This window comes from Coptis chinensis, chromosome 8 (assembly GCF_015680905.1).
Source record: "Coptis chinensis isolate HL-2020 chromosome 8, ASM1568090v1, whole genome shotgun sequence".
NCBI classification, from domain to species: Eukaryota; Viridiplantae; Streptophyta; class Magnoliopsida; order Ranunculales; family Ranunculaceae; genus Coptis; species Coptis chinensis.
Window position 1 is genome coordinate 5,033,862 of NC_141463.1, and position 25,770 is coordinate 5,059,631.

At 36.4% G+C, this 25,770-nt stretch overlaps 1 protein-coding gene and 1 long non-coding RNA gene across 2 annotated transcripts; both read left to right on the forward strand.

Moving 5' to 3' along the window:
* Positions 1-10,402: 10,402 nt before the first annotated feature.
* On the forward strand, positions 10,403-11,461 carry LOC147479492 (F-box protein At3g56470-like). Its single transcript, XM_086578427.1, has one exon. It carries the CDS (start codon positions 10,403-10,405, stop codon positions 11,459-11,461), a length of 1,059 nt encoding a protein of 352 aa, XP_086434553.1.
* Positions 11,462-21,237: 9,776 nt separating this feature from the next.
* Positions 21,238-22,374, forward strand: LOC147479493 (uncharacterized). The gene is made up of 3 exons (XR_015205652.1): positions 21,238-21,362; positions 21,924-22,302; positions 22,353-22,374. It is a non-coding gene; the product is annotated as an uncharacterized LOC147479493 (long non-coding RNA).
* Positions 22,375-25,770: the final 3,396 nt, after the last annotated feature.

Below are 25,770 nucleotides of genomic sequence, written 5' to 3' on the forward strand. Positions count from 1 at the left end.
AGCTATGTAGTGTTTTCTCTTGTTAGATGTGTTCTATACCATTGTGTGACAGGGTGACTAACTCCCTCACCATTGGGCTAATGGCATTAGTAGCCCCTCTGTGTATCACCTTTACAAATCAACAAAACTTCGAATATATAGATTAGTTGTAACAACATGTTTTCTTTTGTGTAATAATATAATGCTTTGGGCTTATTGTATGTCTTTAGTATTCTTTTAAGGCCCAAACCTAAGTGATAGTTTAGAGCCACAAGGAAATAGCACAGAACTGCTAGTCTCCATTTTTTTTTTTTTTTATGGTGAAGACCCATGAGGAATTCACGGGCTCCATAATTCATTCATTATTTAGAAATTGGTCTAAAAAGCTATTACAGACTTCTAGTTCAGTAGGAAACTCCCTATGCCATGCCCATTTTGCAAGTTTATGAGCATAAACATTACAAGTTATGGGAATAAATCTAAACAAAAGAGAATTGAAACTACTTGAAACAGAAGAAAAAGATAGCAGAGCTTGGTTCTAGGTCCAGGAGGATACTTCCGCTATGTCTCCACAAGCTTGGATTACAGTTTTGGCATCACCTTCCAAAATGGCTTCCTTCCATTGCTTCTGCATTGCAAACTTTACTGCTAACTCTGCTGCAAGAACTTCTGCTTCACCAAGAGAAATGGCTTTGATTTTGCTGACCATTCCTCCCAAAAAAAAAACCTTCACTATTCCTGCCAACCACAGCTAAACAGGCATGAAAACTCTCTATTAAAGCTAGCATCAAAGTTTAGTTTCACCCATCTAGGGGGTGGCTTTATCCAACTCAAATCAGAAGTAGTAGGATTAGTATCATCTTCCATGATATATGGTATATCATCTTCTTCAGAGAAAGCTCGATTCCAATCCTGATAAGTAGAATAAGCTTGATGCAAAATTGACTGTAGACTAGGCATAACTCCTTGAAATCTCTTCTTGTTTCTAGCTTGCCATATAGCATCCAAGATGGCACAGAAAAGCATAGAAGGATTAAAGAAACCTATATCAGTGGGTTTCTTTAAATTCATGCAAAAGGATAACTAGTTTATCTCATCAAAATCTTCTACTTTAGTTCTAAGACCAAAGCTAGATAAAAACCATATTCCTTTAGACCATGAACACAGAAGAAACGGTGGTATAGATCCTCTGAAGTATTATTACAAAAACAACACATGGGGTAAATATTTAAGTGGTGAGCCACAAGGACTTCACCCGTAGGAAAGATGTTATGAGAAACCTTCCATATAAAATTCTGAACTCTCAAAAGGACTTTGAGCTTTCAAATCTGAGTATATATCTTGGGATTGAAACCACTGGAAGAGGCGTTTGATGCCTTATTCCTAATGGTGATGGCGGTCTGATAGGCTGACTTCACTGTAAAATTGCCCTTTTTAGTGAATTGCCATATAAGGTTATCGGGGAGACTTGGTCTTGCTTTAATGGATATGATGCCACTCTTTATAGGTGGAGGCAGACTTTCGAGAAGAGCTATATTCCAATCTCCATCAGGAAGAATGGCATCCCGAACAGTCACAATTGAATAATTAATGCTCTCTACCTAATGCTTTAGAGGCTTATACTCTCCCAAGAAGAGCAACCATGGATCATTCCAAAAACTTATAGCGCTTCCATTGCCAACTTGCCATGCCATACTTGTGGCCACTATTTTCTTAGCCTTAGAGATGCTACTGAACATGAAAGAAGAATTAGAAGGTCTAGAAGTATCATCTGACATGGGCTTAATAAATTTGCCATATTTGGCTCGCATCAGTTTTGTCCACAAACAATCCTCTCCTGTTAGAACCTTCCAATACAACTTAGCCAAAAGTGCTAAATTGACTTCCTTGAAAAATCTCAACCCTAGCCCTCCCTCTTCTTTCCTTTGACAAATCTTATCCCATTTACAAGTGTGAATGACCTTGGAGTTTGGGGAGCCCTTCCACCAGAAATCTCTGCAAATCTTATCCAATCTCTCAGAAACTGTAATGGGAATAGCAAAGGTGGACATGGTATAAATGGGAATAGCTTGGGCAACAGATTTGATCAAGGTTGTTCTGCCAACTTGGGAAAGAGGCTAGTTTGCCAACGAACCATCTATAGCTTTAGAAACTTTGTCTGCTAGGAAAGAGAAATCTTGAACTTTGGATTTTGAGAAAGATAATGGAGAACCCAAATATAAATCCTTCAAACCAACAGAGTTAATACAGAGCATGGATTTAATGATTTTTTGTTGGTGAACATGAGTATTTGGGCTAAAAGAAACACTTGGCTTGTCATAATGCACTAGTTGCCCAGATGCTTCATAGTACTCATCTATAATATCACTCACAGCCTCAACATCTTTAATAGAAGTCTGACAAAAGACTATCAAATCATCCGCATAGGCCATATGTGTAATACCAGGAGCCTCTCTAGAGACTTTCAAACTTGTCATGAGGTCAGTTTGTTCAACTTTAAAGAAAAGTCTTGACAATGATTCCGATACCAAAATGAAGAGGTAGGGTGACAGGGGATCCCCTTGTCTGATATCACGAGAGGGAAAAATGGTCTTTAAAGGAATCCCATTAACAATAATGTTATATTGGATAGTGGAGAGGCAAAAGTTAATGAGTTTTATCCATTTGGTAGAGAAACCTAGGCTGTGACAGATTTGGGCAATAAAAGTCCACTCAACCCTGTCATAGGCCTTGGCCATATCTAGTTTGATGGCACACCAGTCTTTTTTTTTTTGTTTTCTCATAGACTTGATCTTATAAAGGACCTCATGAACAACCCCAACATTGTCTCCAATATCTCTTTTAGGTGCAAAGGCTCCTTGGTGAGGGGAAATGATCAGTGACAGGAGAGGTTTTAGTCTATTTGCTAATATCTTAGAGAGAATCTTATATATAATATTGCAAAGACTTATGGGTCTGAAGTGTTGGATCTTGGTTCGATTTGAGATTTTGGGGATTAGAGAAATGAAAGTCTTATTGAGAATAGTTCCAAACTGCTCTGTCCTAAAAAAAGTTTGAACCACCTCTATAATATTTGTTTTGACCACATTCAAAAATTTCTTATAGAAAATAGGCTGAAAGCCATCAGGTCCTGGGGCCTTCAGATTACTCATTTTTTTTAGGACTTTAAAAATCTTGGTAGGAGAGGGAATATTGGAGATAAGATTATCATTTTGTGACTCAGAAATGCATGGATTAAAAAGAGAGATAATGTTTTGGTTAGGAGAAGGCTCAGAAGAAGTAAACATCTCAATATAATACTCATTAACAGACTTCTCAATGATATTAAGATCACTACACGAAGTTCCATTATCCAGAAGAAGCCTATCTAAAGAATTCTTACTCCTCCTATATGAAGCATAGGTATGAAAGAACCTTGTGTTTTTATCCCCACACTTAATACTGGTAGTCCTAGAATTCTGTCTCCAATAATGCTTTTCTCGGAGCAAAAGTTCTTCCAAGGTTGCCCTAATGCTAATGGTAGACAGATGAATAGCATCAGAAGGATTAAAATCATTGAGAGAAGCTAGTTTATTTTCACATACCCTTATCTGATGAAAACCATTACCAAAAATTTCCTTATTCCAGTGAGAAAGAGCTTTTTGTAGATTAGAAATCTTAGAGTGAAGAATGAAAGAGGGAGAGCCAGAAACAAAGAGATTACAGGCTTCCTTAATAACTTGAGCACAAGACGGTTCTCTAACCAACATCTCTTGGAACCTGAAAGGTTTTTTCTTGATTTTTTTGCTTGAGAAAGAAGTTGAGAAGTAAAATGAGATGATCAGATGCAGCATTAGGTAGATGATGGATTTTAGCTTGTGGGAAGAGGTTAAACCAATCAGTATTAGCTAAGCCTCTGTCAAGTCTCTCCTTAATATTAGCTATACCTTTTCTATTATTACACCAGGTATATTTAGGACCAGAGAAACTAAGATCAACAAGGTTCAAATAAGAAGTCAAGTCTTGAAACTCTTGTACGGCTTTTAGGTTCACTTTACTACCACCCAGTTTCTCATCCATGCTGAGAATAGCATTAAAATCACCCCATAACAGCCAAGGACCCACACAACTAGTAGGAATAGTACGTAAATGATCCCAGACTAAACTGCGTTTGCAAGAAATGGGATGACCATATACTAAAGTAATAAACCAGTCACCTTCCGCAAGATAGTTTGAAAATTTACCTGTGATAGCATGTTTCCCAGCTCCAATGATTTCCAGATCAATCTTGTCCTTTGTATAGCAAAGCCAAACCGCACTCTGACCTTCAGCATCTACCACAAAAGCATTCAGATACCTCAAGGATTTTTGTAAACTCTTTATTTTAATACTGCTAGCTTTAGTTTCTACTAGAAATATAACATCCGGGTTGTGTCTCCGAATCATTTCCTTTAGAGTCTGAGCTACCATGGAGGTTCCCATACCCCGACAATTCCACATCAACATTCTATACGTGGTGGCCGGTATCCTCTAGGATGCTTCCAAAACCCAACTAACTCACCAGTTTTTCAAGCAATTACTCACACAATCCAACTCCAGTCCTTGAAGAAAGAAACAGAGACTAAACTAATCGAACAAAGAATAAATCAGATGGAATCAAATCAAAACGTAGCTGTTAACCTGTTTCGCAAACCCAGAAGAGAAAAACATTCAATCACTTTCTAGCAACCATCCAAAAGGCTCATCAAAACTGAAGAAAAATATAGAATCTGGACCACTGTCTCTGAATAGAAACTCAACAAAAGCATCCATAAAATGATATTCCACTAGCTTTGAAAGATCTGTAAAATGACATACACTCCACCACAAGAAAAACCCATCTATCAATGGAAAAATCCTCTCTCCAGCAATTCATCCCTAACTAACAAACAGGAAATAAGTGGATCAAGACCTAGTTTCCTTTCAACAAAGCAATATGTCATCGGAATTATCGTCACTTTTAACCCAATTGACCACTGATACAAATGCACAACAACAGATGCACCTCCACTACAAACTTTATTCAAAAGAAACCGGACCAGAAACTTGAAAAACAGTAGAAAAAACAATTCTGGAGAAGGTGCAGGAAAGTGATTGAAATAAATTTGCTACTGGGAACTGAAATCATCATCTTATACAACTAGGAATTGGCCTGAAGATGGTCAGAGTTGACCTGGATCTCACCGGAATCACTCTGGGATGCCGTAACATTGGGATAAACTATCACCTTTGGCAGGCACCGCCATCAAACTAGGAGCAAAAAACTGACCAAATTCAACTCTAAAGATAACTTGATGAGAAGAAACACACTAACCAATTTAGTTGCCTCCAATAAGATCAAGCTCAGTTGTCTTCTTCCCAAAGCTCATTCCTTTTTCACCTCTCAAGCCGGCTATCCCGAGCACGAACCAATCAACTTGAGTTCTGATCTTCTTCTCCACCTCTAAATTGATGAATTACACTCGAAAAACAGTGCCACTCGGTCGGATCAAGATATTCATACCTCACTTGTTCAGTTGAGATGCCATATTAGTTGAAGGAGAACTTTTCATACCTCATTTGAGTATTTGACATAGCGTAGGCATGAGCAGAAAGCTTTATACGTCAAAAGTATGTGACATTTCGTACGGTTTTGTAGAGGTCAAGTCAGTTGACATCTTCTGAGGTCACTGCTATACATGGTATGCAACACGTTCAAGAAATGCATCCTCAAGGTGTGAAGCTATGAGTATGTCTAAGAAACGAAAAAAAATGAAAAAACGTAGGTGAGAAAATCCCGCAGTCATCCTTGTAGAACTCTTCAAGAGATAAGATAATGTTAATCTTAGAGTTTAGAGTAGAGATAAAACAAAACAATAAAGGAAAGAACAGGAGGTTGCTCAAGAGTAGGAGACGCAAGCTTTAGCTTTGAGTGGGCAGAGAGATATATAATACATATTTCTTTTGCTTGTAGTTGTCTGACGAGTTTCCGACCGTAGACGACCAGGCAAGTTTCTCTAGCTTGCATCTATCTCTTTCTTTAGTCCTAGAATGCTATTAGATATCATAATGAATATCATGTGCTTGATTGCTAATTTATTATGCTTACTTTGGTATTTTTGTGATTATTAATTCATAGTGACCAATGCGTTAAGTCGAAATTGTTGTCGTGAGTATGGAAGTTGCTGGTATTCATATGCCATTAATTGAATGATCTAATGTTACTAAATGCCTTGTTTGCATAGGAAATTATCATTCTTTATTAAATATTTGCCTTATATCATGCTTGAGTATTGCTCTGTGTAAGATATTTAAGATGTCAGAGAGCATGTTTGTATAAATTGAATTCTTTTTTTTTAATCGTCATAAGATTTGAACGAATATTGACACAAGGTGTGCGTGACGTCATAACTTTATGCGTAAGTATATATATATATATATATATGCAAGTAATCTCTAATAAGAACTATCATCCAAATCTAGTCAAAGAATACTACGACACTTACATATGTGTCTGAAGTACACACAAAATACAATCTAATATATTTACTACGATTTAATTGTAAGCTCACAATATTAACGTGTTACTTCATTGGTATGTGATTAAAGCTTATTCATGTCGTCTTATTAATTATACTTTGTAGGAAAATAACATCTACGCCCCTGACTATACATATGGTATGGTAATTGTGGTCATTTCATCAATTCCAAACCATATTCCCATGGTCAATTAAGTAATACGACGGACTTCTCCTTAATTGCCATTTTATGCAACTATATATATATTTTATGCCCTATATATATATATATATATATATATATATATATTGTGAGCTTACAATTAATTAATAAGACGACATGAATAAGCTTTAATCACATACCAATGAAGTAACACGTTAATATTGTGAGCTTACAATTAAATCGTAGTAAATATATTAGATTGTATTTTGTGTGTACTTCAGACACATATGTAAGTGTCGTAGTATTCTTTGACTAGATTTGGATGATAGTTCTTATTAGAGATTACTTGCTGGGCACGTTGATTTACGCCCCTATTTACCAATTTTACAGGTGAGCAAGGTTTAGCCCATGGAGCGCGTTCTTAGAGTTTTGGCAAGATCTGGTCTCGAGTTCTTTAGTTTAGTTTGAAAGATTTATTTTGGTGTCCAGTGTTATTCAAGACTTAATAGATTTCATTATTTGTTAATGAGACCATGGATGTAATAAATTTTTTTGAGACAAATTTTCAACTCAGAGATTTTAATGTTGATTTATTTCTCTTTTGAAATATTTTTGGATTTTATTATTGAAACTCTGGATATTTCTGTTAATTAGACCGGCCGGCTAAAGAACAGAGATTTTTGTGGTGTCACTTAAGTTGATTGAAGTTTGAACAATAACCATGCATCTTTGGATTATTATTGAGCAACTGTTCATGGAACTTTCCTCCAAATGTGTAAAGTATTTATTATTCTTGTTATTATTACTATCTTCTGAACTCCAATTAAACAAAGATGTGCACCTATAAGTTTATTTTAAAGAGCTAAATTATGGTTTAAAGATCATCTTCAAAAACATTCAAATGAGTGAATATTTCCAACCACGTAAAAAATGCTGTACAGAGAACTCTTAATACAGGACCACGGAGCTTTGGTAATAACCTTTTGGTGTTGATTCCATGGACCCAACACATGGAAGTATGGGAATCGCTGTTTACTTCGACCGCTTGTTGGCTCCATCTTTGAAAATCTTCCTTCTAAAATAACTTCTAATGTCTAAAGGTATGTAAGAAATAAATCAAGGTTGGAAATGTGCAAAGTAAGTGAGGAAAATTTCTATTGTCGGGAGATCAGTCTGTCCTTTATTTGGTTATACACATTTCAGTAAACTAATAAACTAAATATCATCGCAATCAAAATTCTTAACTTAGTGGTGTTTTTTTGGAAAATAGTTGAATCTTATATGAATTGTTCCCCATCTCTTTTGGTAATCAAGGGAATCCACTTTGATAGAAAAACATTAAAATGAAGATTCTTGTCTAACATCATATTTGTTTCTACTTAGGAAGCAAAATAAATTCAAATCACAGATTCATTAAACACAAATATCACAATTTTGTACATATAAGGTTGGAGTAATAGTCGACCGGTTTGGATTTCGTACAGTTGGAAATAGTATTTTGAGTATGTTTTTCGACATCCAATCCCTAAGCAGGCCAGCTGACTGACAAAGAAACCTGTATCAGAATTTTCGACCCCTAAACTAGATATGTCATAAATAAAAAACAACTAATTATTAAGAAAAATATGGTATCATTCTTGCCAACACTGCACTTTTTTTTGCGAATTTGGAAAGAATGTATTCCTCAATAAAGCTAATTTAACCAAAAAAAGGAATTTGGAAAGAATGTGTTCCTAAAATGAGACCATGGTTGTAGAAATTATGCTCTCATTTTAGTATGAACAAGAACACCTCAAGTTCGGTTTCAAATCGGTAAAATTAGTGTAGCAAAAAAAAAAAAAAAAAAAAAAAACACAACAAAAAGAAAAGAAACTTGACTACAAAAAATAAAATAAAATGGTGTAGTGCAAAAATTTCTTTAGTTCATGTTGTTTGTATGATATAGTAAGCTTTAGTTGGATGCTTTTGTGGCAATTTGAAAAGTTCACTCCCACCAGAAGTTTGAGTTAGCATACACCTACTTGTCTACTTTATGTTGGGCCGAACAGGCTGTGGCCCAAGAATTAACATTTATTTTCTTTCTTTTTTCACGCATGTCTCAAGCTTTAAAACTTGGAAGAACCACTCACTCTTCATGTTTTCTCCAACCATTGTCCATGTGATTGCTACTCCACTGTCGTGCCCAAGGTAATTATATTGTTGCTCGCTTCTCCTTTTGTCACTTGTAGCGTTCTTCTGATTGTATTTTGTACTATGATACTTAGAATCTGTGTGGCTTGAACATATCTTTGCATGCATGACTCACAACTTCCATATCTTGTCCAATCTTGAAATGTTAATTGTTGGTTAATTAGACCTTCTTTGTTTCTTTGATCATATGTTTTATTCATGTGGTAAAAGGATGTCTCTCTCTCTTTCTATCTATATATAGATATTATGTGGTAAAAAAATTTCTTTTCATTTAAAAAAAAAAAAAACTATATATTAATTGGCTGCAAATCCAAAAATCAATAATAGGCCTATAAAAATATAGTTGTTTTTTTTTAATTATATTGTTACGTATAAGAATATAATTGTTCGATGTTTTGTAGATTTTCCTAATTTACTTTGTCAAACTTTCAACATCAATATTTATATGTTGACTCCCTAAAACAGACTTCCTAATGGACCACGGTGGATTCAATGCACATCAACCGTACGTACATTAGGCAATCGGTATTGGGAGTGAACTTTTAGGGGATTGGAGTAGCTCGTAAGACTTAGCTAGCTCGAATTGTACATCAATAAATTGATATTGATACCCAAAATTAAATGTCTAGAAAGCAGTGATAGATCATCCTGATATCTAATATTGATTTATATTACAACTTGCCTATTTTTTGCCTCGCGCCCAACTTTTTGTCGTTCATCTAATTAATATATACAGGGATTAGTAGAATTGTAGAAGGAAACAAAACAAATGTTTTAGAAAACATTAAAAATATTAGTTCTCAATTTTATTGTGTTGGTCCAAAATTATCATTAAAAAAGCCGTCTTTTTCATAATTCTTGCTTACCGTCGTTCTTTTTACTTGCTAAACTGATCATGTTGAAAAGTTGGGTTTAGTTTCATTTTTTGTTATTTCCTATTTCAATTCCCCTATTAGCAAAAAACAATAATGATTTGATTATCGAAAGAAAAATATATATATATTTATATATATATATATATATAAACAAATCGTGATTCCTGTTTTCGTCGCTAACCTATTTTAATTTCCTAACAAATTGATTTAATCAAATCTTAAAAACAAAGAGTTTTTATGTTATTATTTGAGTTTTGGTTTTAAAAGGAAAGAAAATTCCCGTTTGAAGTTGGATTCTAAAAGGAAAGAGTTACCATTTTAAACTAACTATTAAATTGATGATGTGGAATTTTAATAGAGCTCCAAAAATACCTCTTATGGAAGCTTTAATATTAAGATATAGATATATATAATAATAATAATAATAACTTTTAAGAGAGGATACCACGCAAAACTTTGTGTGGTGTTCCATTGTCCGGTCGTTTTGCACTGAAATACACGTCTGGTATGTATCTCAAATTTAAATCTAATCTTAAGGGTTAAAAGTGCAACCTCAAGTCCTCAACGTGAGGTCTTTTTTTTAATAGTGCCTTATACCTCTTTGGTTTATAATTTCTTCTTCTTTGTAATTAGCAAATTTACTTATCAAAGATTTATGTATTTTAGGCAAGTTTTATTTGATGGCTAAAGTTTTAAAGACAAACGTAAGTTATGGTGTTGAAAATTACACTGTGGAGGGGAGGCACTACGGTCCTTGGTCTCAACTTCCGGATGAGATTCTATGGTTCATTATAGACCGCATTGACTTCATAGATACGTACAGTGTATCCGCAGTCTGTAGATTTTGGAGATTAGCTACCAAGGGGTATGACACCTCTACAAGACTCACAATGCTTAAGGACCGTGTCCCATGGCTTATGATAACAAAGAAAATGAGTAGCTCTATCCGTGAATTCTATCGACCTATTGCTAACACTACTGTTAAGATTAAGCGACGTGAGTTCTATAATTCAGTTTGCCTCTCCTCCAAAGATGGTTGGTTGTTACTACAAAAGTATCGCAGCTACAAGTTACTACTTTTCAATCTCGTGTCTATGAAAAGTTTTCAACTTCCAAAGGTGAGCACTTCCGAGAATATCGTCCACAAAGCAACATTCTCCATCAATCATGGAAAGCCCAGTTGTGTTGTAGTTGTGATTCCTAACCAAGATATAGACAATCTGGTTTTAGCTATTTATGTTTGGAAGAGAGGGAGTAAAGTTTGGGTCGAGTATACTCCTCCTTATCATCGTTTAACATGTGATTTCAATGTATGGCTATGTGAGGACCAGTTATACTATTTCAAGGAAAATGGTGCAATTGCTGCTTTGGGCATTGGTCTCCGCACTTGGCGAGGCAATGTGCCTAAAAAGAAGATCCATTTATCTTATCGCATGACAGTATATCGGAATGAACTTTTTGCTGTCTCACTGAGGAGTCCAGATGAGTTTAGTGTTTATAGATTTGATCCTTCTACAATGGAGTGGGTCACGTTTGCTGCCAAGAACTGGGTTTGCTTCGATAATTTGTGCGAGGATAACATTGGATTTATGGTAAGGGATAACTGGACGAAGGGGTTGTTACTTACAGACTCCATGAAAAATCTTGCCCGCAAAATCAAAATGAAGAGAGGATCAGTCATTGTGTCTGCCATAGGACAAAATTGGGACGACTCAACTAATTGGGTAAGTGTTGTTTAAATCTGAATATGAACTTGTCATTTCATTGTTTTTAAATTCATGTTGGTTGGTTTTGTGGGGAAAAATAATTGTTGAAACACTATGTAGTGTAATTGCTTCTATCTTCCATTTACAAATCTCTTTTACACATTTTTATCACGTAGTAGATGATTGACGGTTGAAGACAAGCAATCTAAAGACCAAATAATGCAACTTTGTGTGTTGCATCTGTTATATACAAAATTTGCTAATCAAATGTGATACTGGTCCTCAGGGGCGGCTCAAGCCATTTGGGGGCCTAAGCAAAGTTCGTAAAGTGGCTTTCTACCAATGATTTCACTCACTTTTATCTTGTTTATACCTCTAATATTTATTTTATACATCTATTGTGTGGACGTCCTAATGCCGAGTACATAATTGCTACAAATAGTGCCACAATAAATAAAGAAATTGTTTCGTTTTTCAGTTCATTGGTGAAGAACTATTTATTACTTAAATACTTTTATTACTTAGGAAAAATTAAAAGTTTTTTGTTGGAGAAGTGAGGAGAACGAGTCGAGAGATTTATTTATTGAAAATGTAATTGTACTTTCTTGTGTTAAATGCATTAATGTTTTTTCAAATGTTATTATAAATACTTAATTATTATAAAATAATTAAAAAAATATTAAAAATCCAAATAAATTATCAGTGGGCTGAATTTGGGGCTCTTTGAACTGCTGGGCCCTAACCAACTGCATATTCTGCTATAGGGTAGAACCGGCCCAGCTGGTCCTCAATGGTAGCTTTGCCTTCAAGGCATAAGTAGCCTGGGAAGATTTTGATGCACAATGGTGCAATGGCATAAAGGCAAACATATCCCATGAAATTGGTTCAGGACTTCAGGTTCAATCTTCGTTAGCCTATAGTTGGATTATCGAAGAAAACAAAAAAAGAAAAAAAGTTAGTTTATAGTTTTGATTTTGGGCCCCGTTTAGTCGGGCCTGGGTTTGGATTCGAACTTATATCAGGCCGAAAATTTACAATGTTTATGGAAGTTGGACTTCATTTATACTTGACAACTACTCAATCTTGTAGAAAGAAACTGAATCAAAATACAAAACGAAAAATTAAACCATTCCATTATTTATCTAGGCGATTCATTAGTTTTAAGCTGTCTCTGAAGTACATACCGACATACCATCATCAGAAACTGCACAACAACCGTCATCTGTAAGCAAAATTTCTAAATTTTCATCTGCAAAAATTTGTTTACCCCCATGTATTTATGTGCGAATTCCTTAGGACACTAGCTAAGCAAAGAATTTTAAGATTGATGGAACATTGATCTCCCGTAAGTTCTTCCAACAATTGGTGGGTCTTTGGTTGAGTTATCTGTCTTTGATAATTTCCAAGTACGCCGATTGTATAGTGAATTCACCTCTTATATTGGAAGAGCCCTTAAGGCTTTGTACTTGAACCGCTCCACACGGTCTCTTATTTCGTTTGTCGCTGCTTAAAAGAACATGGAAGGATGGTCAACACACTGAACCATCGTGCGGAAGAAGAGGGTTGCTCTCTATGGTCTCTACTTCAAGTGGACGTTTTATGGTTGATTGTTGTAAATAATTAACTGCGGAAACAACGTTACCCACAACAAACGAATCAATCCTACACAAAGATTGATCCTTCACACTAGACAAGACTTCAACACCCTCCAAATACTATCCCTAATCATTAATCTTACAATTTAACAAGCATATAAAGTAAAGATAATAATGCAAAAAGAGAACCAACCACAAGACAAGGATATATTTGCAATTTGCCTCCTTCCACTATTGGGAGATCCAAGCTTTACTAGATGTCCGGAGTGCATTACAAGAGCTCACTCAATTCACTCACAAAGAATGAACACTCAACTCACTAAGAAAATTTCTCTCTTACAATCTCTCTTTCTCTCTTTTTGGTTAAGTTAGGTTTTACAAAAAGCGATTTTGTTTTATACTAAAAACAAAAAATCGATTCTTGTAAGCGAGGCCCGCAAACAAAAGAAAACGCCAATTCATCTGGACCACGGGTCGACCCGGAAAAGCGTAAAAACGCCCTTTTTCTCTACATTCTCCACCTGAGGTTTTAACACATAAAACCGGGCGAAACATCCAAAGAAGAGCACATCCATCCGTAACTTCTAGTTAATTCAGTGTCATGCTCACAAAGAGCCACCCACAAAGAGTGTCATGCTCACCAAAAGCCACCCACAAAAGTGTCATGCTCACAAAGAGCCACCCACAAAGAGTGTCATGCTCACCAAGAGCCACCCACAAAGAAGTGTCTTGCTCACAAAGAGCCACCCCACAAAGAGTGTCATGCTCACAAAGAGCCACCCACAAAGAGTGTCATGCTCACCAAGAGCCACCCACAAAAGAGTGTCTTGCTCACAAAGAGCCACCCACAAAGAGTGTCATGCTCACAAAGAGCCACCCACAAAAGAGTGTCTTGCTCACAAAGAGCTATCTTCACTGCAGTCATGCTCACAAAGAGCAAAACCACAAAAGGGCCATGCCTACTGAAAGGCATCAATCAACAATGCATGGCCTCCACCATATGTGGAGTACCCCCAACCAATGTTGAAACTCAACTCCGGGGAACCTACAACCCAAAATTTTGCCCTTAAAGTAATGAAACAAATTCCCAAGTACAAAACTTGTCACGAGCCTCCACCATTTTCTCGCGATATCCACCGACCAATCTTAATGAGCATTTCTAACGGCTTTTGAAGCTATCCGCTCATCATCTTCAATATTCGGTGCAGAGATAACCGAGTCCGGTTGACCATAATGCTTCGGGCTTATCAACTTCATAACTTGTTTCATGCTTCTCTTTTGGCTTTGATCTAGCCAAAGTTTGTCGAGTTGTTGTAACTTTCTTCTTGTTGAATAGTTCTTTGGGAAGCAGGACGCTTCTATCTCAATCACTTGAGATTTATAGAATCAGAGCTAAAAATAGCACCGAAGTGATCAGGAGCGACTGTGAACTTGTGGTAGACACCACAACCGTATCCCTTTCCTCCCTTTGCATAGCCCAAGAATATTGCTTTCTTAGCTTTAGAATCAAGTTTACTATCATTCATGTGGTAGTAAGCACTAGATCCAAACACTTCGCAAAGTACCATAACTCGTGGTTTCCGTCCACACCTCATAAGGTGTTTTGCGATCCTATCGCCGGAACCGGTGATCTATTATACAAGTAACACGCCATTTTTGTGATCCGCCCGAACTCTTTGCCAAGATTGGCATTGGAAAGCAAACACCTAGCTTTCTCAAGCAGCGTCGCGATTCATTCTCTGCTAACCCATTCTTTGTGGCGTGCCCCCTCATTTAACGGCAATTTCGCACAAAACTTGGAAAGGCCTATAGGTATACTCGATTACCATTGTTTAACCGTAGAGTCTTCACCTTCCTATCGTGCGCGATTCTCAAAGCCTTTCCATTCTTAAATGTCTCGAAAACTTCATCCTTGGACTTCAAGATATATTGTATAATCATCAATGAAAGAGACATAATACCGGTTACCTTAGAAGCCACTCTAGAAGGTCCCCAAACATCCGTATGCACATAATCCGGGATGCCTCTCGTCTTTGCTTGCTTGTACCGAACTTGACTCTGCAGACGCTTGCCATAGACCACAATACTTTAGAATTCCATATAAAGCTTTTCGGACAATGCTCATATGAAAGCGATATGCCACAATTTTGTGCACTTTGAATCATCACTACATGTACTCACCGCTACATCAGCCGTACTACCCAACAAAGTATACAAGTTTCCATGTCTTTGACCCTTCATAATGACTAAAGAGCCACTAAGGATCTTTAGGACTCCACCATTTCCCACAAAATTGTGGCCTTTGGAATCCAAGGTACCAAGAGAAATAAGGTTCTTCTTTAACTTCGAGGGCGTGCCTCACATCGGTTAAAGTCCTCACTACACCATCATGCATCTTGACCCGTATAGTTCCAATCCCAACCGTCTTACAAGCAACGTCATTGCCCATCAAAACGGAACCTCCACTCAAGTTCTCATAGGTAGCAAACCACTTCCTATTTGGACACATGTGGTAGGAACACCCGGAATCAAGAATCCACGTATCGGTCATGTGGTCGTCTTGTGTAGACACCAAAAGACTTACATCATCCCTTATCGGGGCCGGAAGCAAGACTTGCTTCACTAACATCCTCATTCTCAAACTTACCACTCATCTTGTTACTCTTTTTCGGGCTAGAGCAATCACATAGATAATGCCCCTTTTCTTTGCAATTGTAGCATCGTACATGTTTTAAAGGCTTCTTCGAACTACCCTTCCACTTGCTTCAGGAAGTCATCTCATCGACATCACCCTCGCCATCTTTTCTTTTTGCTTCTTTATCAAACTTCTACTTTAAATCTAGCATTTGACATCTTGGGAGCCCATTTTTCAAGTCACACACAATAACCCAAAAATTATCTCACTCGGGGAATTTTATCGAACACCTTGTCTACATAAATTTCGAAAGACTATGGTTCTTTACCAAAACTCAAAATCCTAGTGATATACCATTTCGGCCTCGATACCAATTGTTGTAAATAATTAATCTGCGGAAACAACGTTACCGCGACAAGCGAATCAATCCTACACAAAGATTGATCCTTCACACTAGACAAGACTTCAACACCCTCCAAATACTATCCCAACGCTTCTCATTAATCTTACAATTTAACAAGCATATAAAGTAAAGATAATAATGCAAAAGAGAACCAACCACAAGACAAGGATATATCGTGGTTCGGCAATTTGCCTACTTCCACACTGGCGAGATCCAAGCTTTACTAGATGTCCAGAGTAACAGATTACAAGAGCTCTCAATTCACTCACAAAGAATGAACACTCAACTCACTAAGAATTTCTCTCTTACAATCTCTCTCTTTCTCTCTTTTTGGTTAAGTTAGGTTTTACAAAAAACTGATTTTGTTTTTATACTAAAAAACAAAAAATCGCGGTTACTGTAGCGAGGCCCGCAAACAAAAGACACGCTGGGCTCCCTTTGGCTGGGGCTGGCGCGCTTCTTTCGAAGTGGTCGCTAATTAATTCACTGGACCAACCCGAAGTCGCTGAGCTGGCCAATCGACCGTGAAAAGCAGAAAAAACGCCCTTTTTCTCTACATTGATCATAGAGCGTCTTGATTTCATCGAATGCCATTGTGTATCAGCATGCAGTTTGTTGAAACTGGAGGTCAGTTTGCAAGAATCAATGCACAAATCGTAGTTTTCCAACACCAAACGAACGGGTCCCATGGCTACTGGTGAAAAAAAGACATTCTAATTCAGTGCTTAAACTGTCAACCATTGACTAACAAAACGTACAAAGTTAATGTACCCGAGCTTCCTGACACCCGTCACTTGTGTTTGTTCAATTTGTTTACTGTGGAGAAAATTGATCTGCCAAGGCTGAAGTATAATCCGGGGACTATTTTGCCTGAAGGGACTTTCGCAACGCGTTTGAAGTGTCCCCATTTTGTGGTTATTTTCACAAATAATGCTTTTTATGGAGCAATATTTCTTTGGGAAAGAGGAGCTACCATTTGGAAAGAGTATGATCAGGAGCCTGTGAACTGTATAAGGAACATCTGGTTATGTGATGATCTACTAATCTATTGCTTTACTCGTGGTGGTAACGGTTTAGCTTTCGACATTGATTTAAATTTTAAGCAGAACTTTTGTTCAAGTAGGAAGATCAGCATGGTGGTAACGGTTTAGCTTTCGACATTGATTTAAATTTTAAGCAGAACTTTTGTGAGTTTTGTCAAGTATGAACTTTTTATATGTGAGAATTATAAAGCCACTGAAAGCATCCTGCCAAAGCTACAGTAAGAACAACCTTACACAAGTTTGACAGCTAAGGAAATCAGCACAACAAACCAAGTTACTGTTGGAGTTATCCCTCACATGAGGAGAGAAACTGGAGCCGGATGTGAAACGGGCAAACTTCGACATGAAGTCGAGGCGGCGCCAGCCAAGCTGTGTTCGGCTCGAGTTCTAATAGTAACATACCAGGCTTTACCAGCTCAAAGTGAAGTTATCGGCTTCAGGTCTTGGTAGCGACTCGGCATTTCGAGTGGAGCGCCAGCGCCAGTCTATTTTTCGTGGGCTTTGCTTTCAAGGTACCCGCGAATTTGGTTTTTGGAGATAAAACCAAAATCAAGGTTTTGGAAAACCTAACTAGACAGAACCAAAACAAGTCAGAAGGATTGGAATCCAGACTAAAACAAAGAGAGAGAACCTTTCTGAGGAGATACAACCCCGTGAAAAAGAGATAAGAGTGATTTAGTAAGGTGAGAGACTGAAAATGAGAGATTGTAATCTTCCTTCCCACTTTATTAAGACCGCTCTTGTGGAAGTAGGCATCATTGGCGAACCACGGTAAATCTTTGTGTTGTGGTTTTGCTTTTGCTTTTTGCTTTACATTATTATCATTTGTTAATAGTTGTTTAGCGAGTTGGGCATGTTAGTATAGGTAGTTTGTGATATTTGAGATTTATCTGGAGTTGAAGTGTGTTCATACAAGTTATCTGTGTAGTGGGGGAACCGATTGATATTGGTGTAATCCCCAACAGTTACTACATTTGTAATCAATCCAACTGTACACTTATAACCAATCCAATAGTTGACATATGTAATATGTTTTAGGTTTGCAGGTGCTAACTAGCAAAGTCGGTAAAACCTTTGGGTGATGATACCATAGGTCCAGGACTCGAACTCCGTCAACATCAAAGAGTTACTAATCTCATTTAAAATATGCTTGCAATATATATATATATATATATATATATATATATATATATATATATATATATATATATATATATATATATATATATATATATATATATATATATATATATATATAGAAATGCTCTTATGCGGACTTCCCGTAGAAAATAAAATCCGGACCTCACAAATTCACCTGACCTACTCTATTCTCTCTCTCTCTCTCCACTTTTATCTCCCATCCGACCCCACACTCTCTCTCCACTTTTTACTACTATTTTTCACAACTCTCTCTCCTTTCTGATCTCTTTCTTGAAACCTATAAGCTTTTCCAATAAGAAAGTAATGAGACTCCACCATCATTGACAAGGAAGAATGAAGAATCTGATAATAAGATTTAGTTAAGAAAAAGAACTGTGAAAATTTATCGGTCTGCCACTTATCGACACAACAAATGATTTCCCATTTTGTTGTGGTCTTGCCAATTACGTGAATCTCCTCCAAGTGGAGGCAACTCTCAGTTTGAAGTGATAGCAAACGGATGGTAAGGGAGATGCAGGGATTTAAATCAGCAACCTCTTGTGTAGCCTCATAACAATCCAATATTCTTCTTTCAACATTTCCTTTGACCTTGTTATGCGGAGAACAAGTTTTAGATTCTATTAACACCGAATAAGGGACCTGTACTTCTACCCAGCCATCTTTAGGAAGGTTGTTGTCATTGTTCGCGGAAGCCGGTCTTAATGTTGATCTTTAACCGGCTTTAATATTTTTTCTGAGAGGCTTTCTTACACTACAATGTTGAAGATCATCATCTTTCACTAAAAAGTTGAAGTTCATTACTAATGATACAAGATTATATTAAAGAATGCGCGTAAACTTTTGCCTCCTTGACTTGCAAATATACATGTTCTTTCATTGGGTCGGTGATGTTTTGGTCAAAGATGGGTAGTCTATACTATTTCTAAGAAAAATAATACAATAAATAGTCCTTAAGTAGTGTGGAAGATTTCTTCTGTTGCTTAGAATATATAGTATTGGACAACTGTACTTGTGGTGCAGAACTTTTTGTCACACCAATTTGTGATGTCAGAAATTGATACCTCACTTCCATGTTTCAATTGATTGGAATAATTTATTTAGCATACAAAAGCAAGTGTACCGAGAAAGTGATATGAGAGAGAATGCATGTGTTAGAATGGAGAGAGAGCGTGAGAAAAGTAGAAGTAAAAAGTGGAGAGAGAGAGAATAGAGAGAGAGTAGGTCACGTGAATTTGTGAGGTCCGAATTTTATTTTCTATGGAAAGTCCGCATAAGAGCATTTCTGCATATATATATATATGGGACAGGTTCCGTTTATAACACTTTTTATACAATGTTTTATATAATACCCCCACCGGACCCTTCAAGATGTTTTAAGGGCTAATTTTTTGTTGATAAGATGTTCTCACCATGGATATGACCTCCATAAAAAATTGGGTCCTTTGAACATTTTTAAGTTTGCTAAAAAATGGTTACAAAATTGATATTTTTAGACCGTTGATAAAAATTCAAAGGTTGAGAACAATTTTTTTCATGGTTAGGAGTTTTCAAATTAGCTGAATTTTTGTGGAGATGATCTCCATGGTGTGAAGATCATATCTACAAAGAATCAAGGCTTAATTTATATTTTCAAGAAATATTGTATAAAACGTTGTATAAAAAGTGTTGTAAACATAACCTACCCCTATATATATAGTAGAGAGCCAAAAAGAAAACAGCCCTCCTACAGGCTTTTTTGCGCAGTTGGATCACGTTTTCAGATCCCAGATCTAAACACCAAAATATCGAAATAGAAACTTACGAAGGGTCTCCTCACTCATTCTCTCTCCTATTCCTCTCTCCACTAGAATCATTCTAGCAAATTCAACCCATTTCAGCTCCAAAATAGAATTCTCCAAAATCAATTCAAATTCTCCAAATTCAACCCATTTCAACCTCCAAAATCAACCCATTTCAGCTCCAAATTTGCTTTAAGGTTCCAGCGATTCTGCAAGCAACCAATCTCCCTGCTCCAATCATCTCTTGCCAACAACCCATTTAAACCTCCAAAATCAACCCATCTCCCAGCTCCAATCTCTACAGGTTTCCAACAATTCTTCATTCATTGGTTGTTACGAATAAAGTGTATTACCTTCAGGGCGGGAGTGCAAGACTTGGATTTTGGTAAATGTTAATTCCATTTTGGTAAGTGTTAAATTCCATGTCAAATAACTTGTATTACCTTCTTAGGTTTGTTTTGTTGGTTGAGTACAATCTCTCATTGTTTGTTGAAATGCTAGTTATTAGATGCTGCTTTTTTATGATTATGATTGGTTTAAGGTTTGCCCATAGGCCATAGTCAGTGAAATAGTTACTAGTTTTATGGTACTTGAGATGATTTGGGGTGATGTGGGGTTTGGAGTAGGTAATAATGTAGTTGAAGGGCGTACTATTTTTTTGGGTCAAAATTCAAGTGAAGACGCAGGATAATTCGTTTTGAGCACTTTATTTGTCGTTCATGAGATGAGAAAAGTCCTGATTGTTTAATTATCGCATGATGATCTTTTTTTTTGTTCTCTTGTATTGTTTTCATCTCAAAACATACTTTTTTGTGTTTGGATAAGGTGTAAATTTTATTTAGTCAAAAAGTCACAACGGCCATAACAGCTCAGGGGCCTCAGGATGACCAATGCCAATCTCATATATCCTCATTGTCTGAAATAGCAACCTTTCAATCTGTGTAACTTTCGATTGGCTATATATAATAAGATTATCTATTACTGTGTTGAAAACGAGTGTAAAATTTTGTGATTAATTCCTTGCTCTTGGTTGATGACCCAAGGACTTGTTTATTATTCTATCACGCATTCTGCTTTTTGTTCATGCCGAGTCATATTACTGTTTATTGTAGACAGTGTGTTGTTTTTGAATCTCATCTTATTGGAGGTTACTGGTTTGCTTAGAAGTAGCATGACGAACTCGTTGCTGTGATGCAGAGCTATCAAGTTGGTCAAATAATTGATAGGGACTAAGTGACACAATCTGGAGAAATTTATTTAAGGGAAAACTGGCGTATTTGCATCATTGGAACAGAGGAGAATTGAGAAATCATTTAGAGGTAAGGGGTGCACGGCAAGGCCCAAAATATCGATATTGATGAATATATCGGTGTACCCAAAAACCGATATATATCGGATATATCTATTTTTTTGGTGACCAGCCCAAACTATTTAAAATATAGGAAATATCAGAAATATCGGATTTATATTAAAAAATGGTCAAAAATCAACCGATATATATTGTAAATATCGGATATATCGATTATATCGGCGATATAAAGTTTTATATCGGAAATTCCGATATATATCGGGAAAAAAAGGGTTCTATATTCGGTGGATATATGTCGGAAATATCGATGTCGGTGTACCAAAATACCAATATATATATCGGATATATCGGCGATATTTTGGTCCATGGTGCATGGTTATATTTCTATATGGTATAGCAATGTATTTGACATGGTTCGGTTGCAAAGTTTTCAAATCGTCTGTTGACTTTTGAGAGTGTTCGTCTATACTACTTTCCATTCTGTCTAGCCTTCAAGTGTTGTTGAATCATCTTCTATGTATACAATGTCATTGGAAACTGGGTACTAATTACTATCTCTTTTGTTGTTCAGGTATCTGAAGTACCTAACAAAGAAGTATTTGAAGAAACACGATATAAGAGACTGGCTTCAGTGTGATTGCTTCCAACAAAGAATAGAATGTTTATGAGCTGCGGTACTTCAACATTGCTGAGAATGAGGGGGAAGAGGAAGAATAAGAATGGCTTGTTTGAAGTTTTCTCTGGTTTAGGTTCATCTTTGTAGTTCCTTTTGAACATGATTCATTTCATTAGTTGTGCTAGCTATTTTAACTAATAGCAGATAGTGCGGATTATTGTACTTGTGCACAATCTATGTTTTGGAAATTGAAGTGTACCAAATGACTTTTTTACTATTGCCAGAGCACTTCAAATATTGGTTGTGGTAAATGCTGGAGACTTTGGCTGTTTGAGTTAACTTGAGCAGAAGTGTACCGAATGGCTTAAACTTTGGTTGTTTGAGTTAACTGTAACCAACACGTATTTGAAGCTATAACAATAATTGCAGAGTTCATTGTGTTTTCAAATTCAATTCATTGTACTCTACAAAACTTCAAATGCTATAGACTTTATCTCTAACAGAAAAATTGGTGAAAGAGCAGAAACAACTTTCGTGGATAGTACTAATGAAATTGTCTCGCTTGTAGTATTTATCTACTTGTAGTATTTGTAGTTGTGGTTGGTTCCATGTTCTCCAACTTTTCTCTGTGCGTAAATCACGTTCTTATTATAATAATAAAAAAAACCTGGTTGATTGAGATTGTGCAATACGAATTGTGCAGGATGGTAATGTAGGCAAATGAATTATCGTTAAGTTGCAGCCTGATTAATGATAAATTGGACCACAATTTCGAGCATTTTAATACATCAATCTGATTACTTTATTCCTCTGAATGCTAATGCACACGTTGTTACTTGGATACATATCAGATTTTGGAGCTCGGTTGTTTGAAACTTGGACAACAGTTTGGAGCATAAATAGTACACAAGTACTAACAATTCCAATAGGAAAACTGAGCAAGCAATATACCAGAATTTCTTTGTTGAGTTATCGTTCTTATTAATGGGAAATCTAAGTATTACAAGGGAAATTCTTTATTTTCTTTATCTCCCCTGCGTGAAGCCAATCGAACATGCTCCCAGGGAAATCAGACCAGACAGCAATCTCAATCTCTATTCCCTGGTGATTACATCGTTTCTAGAAGGTTTCAGTCACTCTATGTCATCAATGATGCACCATGTTTTCGTCAACAAGCGTATCCAACAAGCCTCACAATGTCCTGTTAAATATTCTGTAAGATATTCTAGACAAGAAACAAGTTAGTATATAATGAAATTCTCCCTAAATATTAAATGCTCAAATTCAGTGGTTCAAACACATTGTTGACTTTCATTTTGTATAGTCGTACTAACAAATATAAAAGGAGCTCAGCTCCTCTAACAAAAGCTTGTATGCTAAGGAGAACTTCAACTAGTTGGCTAATTCTCTTGCAGAAATTTGCATGGGATAACCCGTGGCACAAGTATATTTAGACGTAGAACTTTGTCATACAAGTTCAAGAACTTATGGATATATTACATGCCTTTCGGATTTTCAGCTATATCTAAAAGGTAGTTTACATGTTCTTGCAGCAGGGGTTTGTTAGAGCATACAACCCTTTATCTCTGCGACCGTATTAGAATACTTGTACCAGATATTTGATAAGTACTGTCACTATGTTTTCTAGAGTTTTTAAATGCAATTCACTGAGTTTTCTCCTTGTAGATCAAGTTGCAACAACTTGAATTTGATGCAGGAGTAGAGGGGTACCATATATACATACTTGTCTAGATTCAAAACAGCACAGAACTTTGTATCCATAAATAAGAAAGAAAACTTAGAGAAACAACAATATATGTCACTAATCAGTATAGAACACCTAAATCCGCAGAACAATATATAACACTAAGACCTACCGTCAGAAGGGTGGCTCATGGGAAATTCTTTAAAATTCCCAAACTACAAACTTTGAAAATTCCCAAACTACAAATTCATAGTTTTACGTAGTTTAAGTAGAAGCTACTAATCCTGCCATACAAGAAATAGAAAAACAGAAACTTGGGGTTCATCAAACACAACGACAAAGTGATCTCATCAAACATGCCTTCACTCATTATCTAACAACAAAGAGGAAAACATTCATCTAATACCCCTCAAAGAAAAAGGATGCAGTGCTTCACAGTAATAAAGATCAAGATATAATATTGCATTGAACTGCCCAAGCAAAAATCCCATTGTATAACAATACACAGGGTATAGCCGTATAGTGTATAATGTTTATACAAACAAATGTGGAAAAAGAAAACTATAAATTCCATATCATAACACCTTAAGAACAAGGCCAATCGATAGCAGGACCCCACAGAATCGTTAACAAACTGTCAATTACCTTTATAATCCAGATTCACGGCAAAAATATTGTCTTAAACAAAATGGAATTTAACACTTACCAAAATCCAAGTCTTGCGCTCTTGCTCAGAAGGTAATACACTTTATTTGTAACAACCAATGAGTGAAAAATCGCTGGAAACCTGTAGAGATTGGAGCTGGGAGATGGGTTGATTTTGGGGGTTTAAATGGGTTGCTAGCAAGAGATGATTGGAGCTGAAATGGTTGATTGGAGCAGGGAGATCGGTTGCTTGTAGAATCGCTGGAATCGTAAAGCAAATTTGGAGCTAAAATGGATTGATTTTGGAGGTTGAAATGGTTGAATTTGGAGAATTTGATTTTGGAGCTGAAATGGGTTTAATTTGCTGGAATGATTTCGGTGCTGGAGAGAGGAATAGGAGAGAGAATGAGCAAGGAAACCCTTCGTAAGTTTCTATTTCGATATTATTTTGGTGTTTAGATCTGAGATCTGAAAACGTGATCCAACGGCGCAAAAAAGCCTGTAAAATGTAAAATGGCTGTTTTCTTTTTGGCTGTCTACCTAGGTGGCCGTATATATATCTATCTAATAAAAAGCAATGGTGTGGAGCCCACATAGACTCCATCCAATGGTTGCCATTGTTTTTTATAAGTTGTGACATGGCAGATCCAAATGTTTGGAGAGTTTGTGTAATTTTGTTAAGTGTAATTAATACTATAGAATCTATCCAAAAATCAACCAAAAGTCAACAATTGCAGCTGGACTTATAAATTGTTGGGCTAGCCCATAAATTGTTAGCGCCTCCAATTGATTTGGGCTTATAGATAATGGGTAATTGGGATGGTCTTGCGGCTGTATTTATAAATTGAGTTGTTTCGCTGGTCTTGTGCCAAATATTTTACGCCTAAGATGCGTGTACGCCTTGCGATGAAGAAGCGATGAGTTGTCGGGATAATATTGCAGGCGCGTCGAGGTCTCGCGGGCCGTAGGCACGGGCATACCCTAGTATATAATAAAGCAGCTTGGTTTTTTATACTGTTATATCGAGCGGTTGTGGAGAAAACAGTTTTGGGATGATCTTACAATGATAAATCAATTTCTTCCAATTTCTTTAAACTAAACTAAACAGTTTTGGGATGATCCTACAATGATAAATCAATTTCCAGAGTCCTACTTACTCTAAACTAAAGAGTCCTACTTACTCTAAAAAAACTTGTCAATAAAATCACCACCCGAAATCAATTTTTTTTAAGAGTCCTACTTACTCTAAACTAAAAACAAAATCACCACCCGAAATCAATTTCTTTTAAGAGTCCTACTTACTCCAAAAAAACATGCCAAGCGGTCCAAGAGAAAATGGTTGTATATCAAGGGTTTTCAATATTGAAATAGAAACCCCTGAAAAATAAAATATCAGTAAAAATCAAACTAAATAAGATTTTCCAATATCAAAAACTCTGAAACTGTACACCC